At 33.7% G+C, this 8,815-nt stretch overlaps 1 protein-coding gene across 1 annotated transcript; it reads left to right on the top strand.

Annotated features, from left to right (window-relative positions):
- Positions 1-4,594: 4,594 nt before the first annotated feature.
- Positions 4,595-7,312, top strand: LOC133285307 (uncharacterized). The gene is made up of 2 exons (XM_061482525.1): positions 4,595-5,063; positions 6,699-7,312. Exons 1-2 carry the CDS (start codon positions 4,595-4,597, stop codon positions 7,310-7,312), a joined length of 1,083 nt encoding a protein of 360 aa, XP_061338509.1.
- Positions 7,313-8,815: the final 1,503 nt, after the last annotated feature.

Genomic DNA, 8,815 nt, shown 5'->3' with positions numbered 1-8,815 from the left:
CGAAAATGCACACCAAGGAGGGTCCTTTCTTCACAAAGGTTGCTCCTTGGAGCTCCAACAACTCAAGGAAGAAGCTCACACAATCCCACAAGGCAGTTCAGACTCCAAACAGCCTCCACACAGCTACCACACTCAGGAAAAGAGCTCCTTTCACACTCACAATGATCTCTCCCACTCACCCAAGGTACAAAGTGAAGAGAAAAGGAAGAAGAGAGGTCACAAAGCTCACAAAATGGTGGTGAAGCAATGTAACAGTGGAACCAGCAGCTGATCAGCCCCTCACCCACGTAGAGAAACTGTTTTCTAGGGTTTTGTGCCCTTAATAAGGGTATATATAGCCTACTTAAAGATTAACACACAATATTAACTTTGATTGCTACGCTTAGCATTTTAATCCCAAACTTTGGATTATGAAACTACATAATTTTCTAAGATTTATCATATTTTTCTTATAATTTTCTGAGCACCTTTTCGGTACGCGCTTTTCCAAGCCAGTACCGGTTTCTAGCACCAGTTCTCATTATCTGGACTTGAAACTCGTTTTACAAGTCCTACATATTATTATAGTAATTCACATTCACTTACTTTAATTTTCCGGGATACTTTTTCGGTACTCATTTATACCGACTAGCAGAACCGGTATCTGCACTTTTCTTCCGAAAAGCGACTTTCAGCATTCTTAATCACTTACCATAATTATTAAAGCCTCACTATAATTATTAGGGTCAATTATGGAATCATTTCCTATTTTCTCATAATTTATTAATTAAATTCCTTAATTAACGGTGCGAGTTCTTACAAATATAACCAAAATATATAAACCACAATCTGATACAAGAGTTAAAGTTCATATAAATCTAACAATAGAACCTTATGTTTATGATATAGGACTCTGTGATACCAACTGAAATGAATCTTGGGAGAGTCTCATCTCAAAAGCTAACTCATGAGATATGAGAGCCCAAAGTCCATATAAACCCACACCAAAATCTTATGTTTTTGATGTGTAACTCTAAGTCTCATACTTTAAAATAGGATCGTAACCCAATCAAAATGTCAATTTAATGTTTTGGTTCCTCTACCTTTAGAAAGTGAGTTTCAGTTGATATATCAAATGGGTTTGGTTTATATATATATATATATATATATATATATATATATATATATATATATATTGGTATCCTTCTATATATTTTTATTACTAATTGTGGAAAGGAAAAAATATTTGTGATTTAAATGACAAGTTTTGTCAAGGTCAAATCGACCTTTTTCTTTGTATGCAATTAACATCTCTTGATATTCTAAATTTCTCTTATTATTTGTACATGTAGAATTTGGTAAACAAAATTCCTTCATAACACTTTCACACACGCACACACATACACAGTGGCGGACCCACTTGAAGGAAAATGCCCGCAAGTGCGGTCATAAAATTTTGGATTTTTCAGTTTTTTTTTTCTTTTTTGTTGCAGGTCCTTATTTTTTCTTTTGGTTCAATATATATATTAAGAGTAAATATCCTTGAAAGTCCCTAGCAAAAAACATGGTCCCCATTTTAGTCCCTTGCAAAAAAAAATAGTCTCGAGGTCCATAAAAAATTGAAAGTGGATCAATTTAGTTAAAATCGTGATCCCTCACAAATTCGAAAAAAAACTACATCAGTCGCTCAAAAAGATCAAAATGGGTCCACTTTGAATTTCACAAGGACCAGGTGACTAATTTTTTTTTATAATAGACTAAAGTGGGGGCCAGATTTTTTTTTAGAGGGAAATAATTGGTCAAACTATTGCCTGCAGCTAGGGGTGGTAAACGAGCCAGGGGCCTTTCAGGGGCCTTTGACTCGGCTCGTAAAGGCCTGAGCTCGTTTAATAAAAGCTCGTGTTGGAACCAGACTTGGACTTGTATAAAAGCTCGTTTAGTAAAAAGGCCTCAGGCTCTAATTCAGAAGCTCGATCTTAGAGCCTCCCAGGCTAGCCTAGTATATAAATATTTATTTATACTTTTTATACTACTTGTAATAACTCTCTCCCATCAATTTATTTCATCCCATTTTATTGGTTTAACAGACTTTTTGAATGATTTTGTTCTATATTATGCTATTTGGATATATATTGAATTTATGTATATTTATGAAATTACTAGGAACAGTGACCAAAATGCCACTGTTCCCCAACTTTTTTACCTAAATGTCACGCGAACAGTGTTATTTCTCAATCTGCCACGGGGGCAAGTTTGCTTCCCCGTGTAGGGAACTCGGTTTGCTGACGTGTCACGTTTCTAGTGGACACCAACTTGATTTTAACCAAGTTCACCTACATGGTAGGCAACCTTCATTTTTTTATTTTTTATTTTTTAAAATTTGATACTTGTTATGCACTAAAAATGTGACACGTCAGCAAACTGAGTTCGCTACACCGAGAAGCGAACTTGCCCCATGGCAGATTGAGAAATAACACTGTTCGCGTGACATTTAGGTAAAAAAGTTGGTGAACAGTGGCATTTTGGTCAGTATCCCGAATTACTAGTGCTGTTCTATATTATCCTTCATCCTCCTTCATACAAACAAACCCACAAAAACTCATTCGTTCCACTGTGCACTGCTCGTTTGTGTCAATTTATTTTTTATTTTATTTATTTTATTTTTATTTTTGTTGGCACTTTTTTTATAATGGGCTAAGATAATATAACCTGTTATCTACCTTCTCTCACTTTATTTTTTTTATTTATTGTAGACTTTGTAAATTATTGCTGCAAATTGGAAGCTAATGTTTCTATCTGGAAATTGATTTTTTTGTGGAATTCTGTTCTCTTATTTTTATTCTTTAACATGCTAACAGGCTAAGACAGGCTTCACACAGGCTTTTATTTTTTGTAAATAAACCAGGCCACAGGCCAATATTATATTCATAACAGGTAACAGGCTAAGGCCAGTCGGACACGTTTAAATACAGGCTTGGCCCGTTAAGATCAAAGCTCGGCTCGGCTCGGCCCGTTAACACCCCTACCTGCAGCTTCTTATGGAAGCAACTAGATTATGAACGGATTTAAGCATTGATTTAAATTTTCTTTACAAAAAAAATTTCGGGGGCAAGTGGGCAACGAACCCCCACCACTAAATGTGCGGACATAAAAAGATTTTTCTAGGTCCGCCACTGCACACACACACACACATATATATGGTAAAATTATTTTAATCTCATTACGCGCATACACTTTACGTACAACAACGGCAGGAGTATGGTTATGATTTCCTACATTTAATGGTTTCATCTTTTGTGTGGTTATGATTCTCCGCATTTAATGCTTTCACGTATATATATGACAAATATTTGATTGCTGCGTGTACAGCAGCTGCAGAAACGTAAACCCCTATATATATATTATCTTTATGTTTTGTCCCTCTATTTTTTTTTTTTATAAAATCTTAAAGGGAAAAAAGTTTCCGATGTTACTTTAGATAATTTTATCTAATGTTCATCGAAACGACGTCGTTTTGGAGTTGAAAAATTAAAAAATTAGAGTGATAAAGACTATTATAACCCTGAAATAAATTAAAATTACAAAAACACCATGATTTCTGTCCCAAAACGACGTCGTTTTGATGAACATTAGATAAAGTTATCTAAAGTAACATCAGAAAAAACAAACCCAATCTTAAAAAAGTAGTGAATTTCTTATCTTTTTTATTTTATCTTATTTTAGATTTTTTATTTAATATCATTTTTCATATCAATAAATATATTCAAATTAAAAATATATGTACATCTGAACATAATAATCATTAAAATTATTAGCTAATTTATAAAATTATAAAATATTTAATAATTTTTTTAATGCATTTCCTTAGATTCAGGAAATGAAATACATAATCAATAATAAATTATTTCTTTTGCCATGACATTATTTCCTTTGCCATGACATTATTTCCTTTACAGAATATTAAAAGACGTACTTTATAATATAAATAATATTTTATTACAATGAAATCTTATTATAATAATAGCTAATAAAAATTCCTACATTTGGAGTCACTAATTTAATATAACATTTAAACTTATGCCCAAAAATGTGAGATTTAAAATCTCTCACAAATCTTCTTTTTTTTTTTTTTCATTTTTAGAGCTCGAATTTAATACCTCTAGTTAAGGGCCAGGTCAGACTCCTTATCATATATATGTGCAATTACCATATATGCCAAACGTGTTTGGTGTATGATTGTATCTTTAACTGTCTATAATAATTAATAATTTTTTTAGAGGACAATTAAAATAAATAATAGGAAATAAGTTCAAGTAAAAAGGAAATATTTTTCGGTTTAAGTAATAAATAAATGAGGAGTTTGAAATTTTTTGTATTTTGCATTAGAAAGCTCGATGTGGCAATATCAGGTTCGTTGACAAAATTTACTCCCTTGAATATCCGCCAAATTGTGAATGATCCGATAAAGAAAAAAATTTCGCAAATAAAGAATCTAACCTAATTCAAAAATAATACTTGGGTTTCCTTGATTGGTTGGTTGCCTAGAGATACAGTGTATATTTAGCCTTGTGAAGGATGAATCTTTCATATCACAAAGAAAACATATTTTAAGAGAATGTCAGAGATTTGGCATTCTTTGAAGAAATCACTTCATTGCAAACCACATTCATTGGATGTTCATGATCCTATGGCAAGTGGGCACCAAAGAAGTATTAAGCAAGGCAAGATTGATAATTCAAAATCCCAAGCACGCATACGCAATGCCATTCTTAACCCTGTTACCCATGAAATTGTCCTTGATAGTTCAAGCGGTGAGATTAAAATGTGTGTATGTTGTCCTTATCCTCTCAGCAGTGAAGATGGCGAAGGGGTAGAAGGTCATCATCAGAGATCAACGAAGCGAGCTATATCTTCAAGGGAAACACATTATGTTGATTGTGATGAATGTTATATCTTCTTAAAGCCAAGAGTTTTAGTGCAGAAAGATTGTAATGGTCCTCCAACATTAACTTGTCATCAAGAACGTGGTGAGAAATTAAAATCTCTTGACACTGTTGAAGAACGCCATATCTGTGAGCATTCAGGTAAGGATCAGTATCTTTTATAATTGAAATAGCATACACCGACAAAGACATGAAACATGATACGATAACATGTAATTAAAAAGATATCAAATAGCGACACGTTATGACACATTTAATATTAAATAATATTTTTAATTTATGTAATATATATATTATATTTAATATTCAATAATTTAACAAAAAAATGAAAATAAACTTATAATATCCATCAATTTTTCAAAGAAACATAATAGGTAAATATTTAATATTATATTTTCGAATTAAAAATCTCTTATATATTCCAATAAAATTTATTCGGTATCCAGTTTTATTTTTTATTATATTAATTTGATAAAATATCGATCAATTTTTCATAATATATAATAAAATTTTAAATATTATAAATATCAAAAATTGTCGAGGGGTGTCAAAGAGTCGTGGACACGACTCTTCATGTTTTTTGAGATGCTTATAGTTTTTGAGTCAATGTATTCTGCTTTGGTTTTATTTTATTTTTTTATTTTTTTCGTATACCTGGTTTTCATGTCCTTATCAAATTGACTCTAAATATTCTAACTACATCGGCACAAAGAGAAAATAGCATTTCGCATATGCAAACCCGATATCATGCCTCTTTTTTTATTTTGGTCAGTCTTGTGTCTGAATGGGCCAATTAGTTGCAACCCATCTAATTTTAATAAACATAAACGAAATTCATGTTTGAAATTGTTCATAAAAATAATGTTTTAAAAAAATGATATCTGTTTGCCATAATTTTTTATCGTATGAAACTTAAAAGCAACTTTATGTTTATTGTCTTCAAATAATTGAAAACTCAAAACAATTTTTTAGTGTTTTTTTTTTGGTGAAGTAATTAAAAATAAGAGAAACAACTCGTTAATTTAGTTTTCAGTAATGACAAAACTTTAATAGAATATCTTTTAATTACATTAATTTAGTTTTCATTATTGTATTCAAAATATCTTTTAAATAAAAGTTTTGCCAAAACTTTTAGGTTTTTTTCAAAAAAATTAGTCAAAGTTTGACTTTGACTAGAAATTTTGTCGAAAAGAACTTTTGAAAAAAAAAATTATGTCCTTAAAAATAATCAAGTCAAAGCATGCTTTAAATTCATTTCAAACCAGGTCTTTTGACTCTCTCTTTCTTAAATTAAAAAAGTCAAATGCTTTTTGTTGTTGTTTGAATTAGTTTTAAAAACTGCTATACTGTACTTGAAAAAAAAATAAAAAGAAAAGCTAAGTGACTATTTCCTATTATAGTATGGACTTTCTTTTTATTACAAATATATGATATTAAGTTGCAAATACTTGCATATTTTAAATTTTAATTAAGTCTTTATTAATTGTTTTTTTTTTTATCATCGTCGTGTTAATAATATGTTTTGTTATCTGAATATATGAATATGATTTATAGTGCACGTCGTAATGTTATTTAATTTGAGACATTGATTTTTTGTTTGTTCCTACATCATGCAATTACATGTTTATGTAATAAAAAATATTATTCATAATATTTATTTTAAACTTTGATAAATTTTTACGAGACAAACAAATCGATTTTTTTTTCTGGTACGTACATCACGGATAATACACCAGTATGGTTTAATATGAAACTTCAACATGTACAATTTTGCAGTCATAGGACTTCATAAAGAAGATTCATCATGGCAGATTATCGAAAAAATATGCCAAGGTAGCTATGTCAATTCTGAAAGCAAGGCAGCACAAATTGAATGTGTCATGAAGGTCCAGAACACGCAAAAAACATTTGCTTGCTTTGAGGAATGCAGAGAAATGGTTAAGAATATTAATGTTGAAAGGCAACAAAATAAGCACCCTCGATGCTGGGTTGATGGAAATGAGTTGTTGAGGTTTCATGGTACAACTGTTGCATGCTCCCTTGGTATAAATGGCTCTTCTAGCCTTTGTACTTTAGACCAATGTGGTGTATGTCAAATTTTGAGGAATGGTTTCTCCACCAACAAAGAACTCCACGGTGCAGTTGGGGCTTTTACCGCTTCTATAACTGGAAAAGCCATTGATTCCATTGACTCTTCCCATAAACCTGTCGTGAGAGAGTCTGTTATAGTTTGCAGAGTAATAGCTGGGCGAGTCCATAATCCTCTACTTGAGATTCAAGGAATGACTGATTCAGAGTTTGATTCTTTTGTTAAAACGGATATTGAAGAACTTTATGTTTTGAATCCTAGAGCTGTCCTCCCTTGCTTTGTGGTAATCTTCAAATTCTGAAAGTTAAGTTTTCAGATAAAGCTTAGGTAAGGGTTTTGAATTGTAGTTTTCAACGTAGATTTCTCATATTGGAAATGTAACTCTTCCTATTTAGTCAATGCTTCACAAACTTACAAATGTATGTTTGAGAACACCCCACATAAAAAATTGTTATTGTCTTTCAGTGATGAGATGATATGAACCCACAACTTGAGGAACAGTTGGGCCAGGAGGCTGAGCTTGAGGAATAGTTGGGCCAGGAGGCTGAAAGCATGGCCCAAGAAGAAGAAGACCAAGATGACGTTGTTGAACCAGAACAACAAATTACCCCACGAGCCAGGTGGGCTAGACATCAGAAGAATAAACCAAAATGGATGCGTGACTATCAGGTGGCTTAGGATGAGGGAGGCAGAATACTCTAGAGTATTGCATTGCTGTAATAAGTTAGTTAGCGGATTTGACGCTGCATTGTTAAGCAGTTGGACGTGTGAGTTTTTCCTTTACATTCTGTTATAATTGTTGTAAGAGGTGTGATCACCTGAGCTGTGTATAAAGACACATAATCCTTCAATGAAATGATAAGCAATATTCAGTATTTTCTTCTAGTTTTTCTCTGTGTTTGCAGGAGGCTCCTCACCCTCGAAGTGAGGATTTATCATCTGGTGCTTTCATTGAGAGCTACCGCCTACTGCCATGGCAGGCACATCAAGTCCTAATGAGAATTTAGAGATCACTCTCAATCGCTTGCTTGAGGCTCATCTATCAATGCAGACCGATTTGCAGAGTATGACACAAAGGATGGTAGCTTTGGAAAACAGACCCTTAGCTTTCACCCACGCAAACCAACACCTCCACACCGAGGCAGGCATACCAGCAGCTGGGATTCGTACCACCATGAAACTGGATGTTCCTCGTTTTGATGGATCTGACCCGATAGGGTGGTCCTTCAAAATCTCCCAATTCTTTGAGTTTCACAGGACACCTGAAGAACAACGTTTACGGATTGCTTCTTTTTATATGGAGGGAGAAGCCCTGGGGTGGTACCAGTGGATGCATGCCAATGGTCAGCTCAACACTTGGGCCCAGTTCCTCCAATCTTTAGATCTACGCTTTGCCCCTTCTCAGTATGAAGATCCTAGGGGAGCCTTGTTCAAATTGTGCCAGACCGCTTCCGTCCGAGAATACCAAGCTCAATTCGAAGCCCTGGCTAACAGAATCGTCGGTCTTCCACCACCGTTTTTGTTGAGCTGCTTCATTTCTGGTTTAAGAGCTGACATTCGCAGGGAGCTCCAAGCCTTGACTCCAACGTCACTATCCCAAGCTATTGGTCTAGCACGACTACAAGAGGAAAAGGTGAACGATGTGGTTAAACCCATATCCCACAGTGTGCCCAAACAACCAATCACCACAGTCTCCACCACAAACGCGACTCGAGGAAATACTGGCTTCAAGCCAAATAATCAGTCCAGAGGGAGCCCATTAATCAAACGGCTGACACCGGATCAGATGGCAGAAAGACGCGAA

Source organism: Gastrolobium bilobum, unplaced genomic scaffold (genome assembly GCF_033153095.1).
Source record: "Gastrolobium bilobum isolate Gb01-03AN ecotype WA unplaced genomic scaffold, APGP_CSIRO_Gbil_v1 utg2703, whole genome shotgun sequence".
Lineage (NCBI taxonomy): Eukaryota > Viridiplantae > Streptophyta > Magnoliopsida > Fabales > Fabaceae > Gastrolobium > Gastrolobium bilobum.
This window is presented reverse-complemented; position numbering and strand designations above follow the sequence as displayed.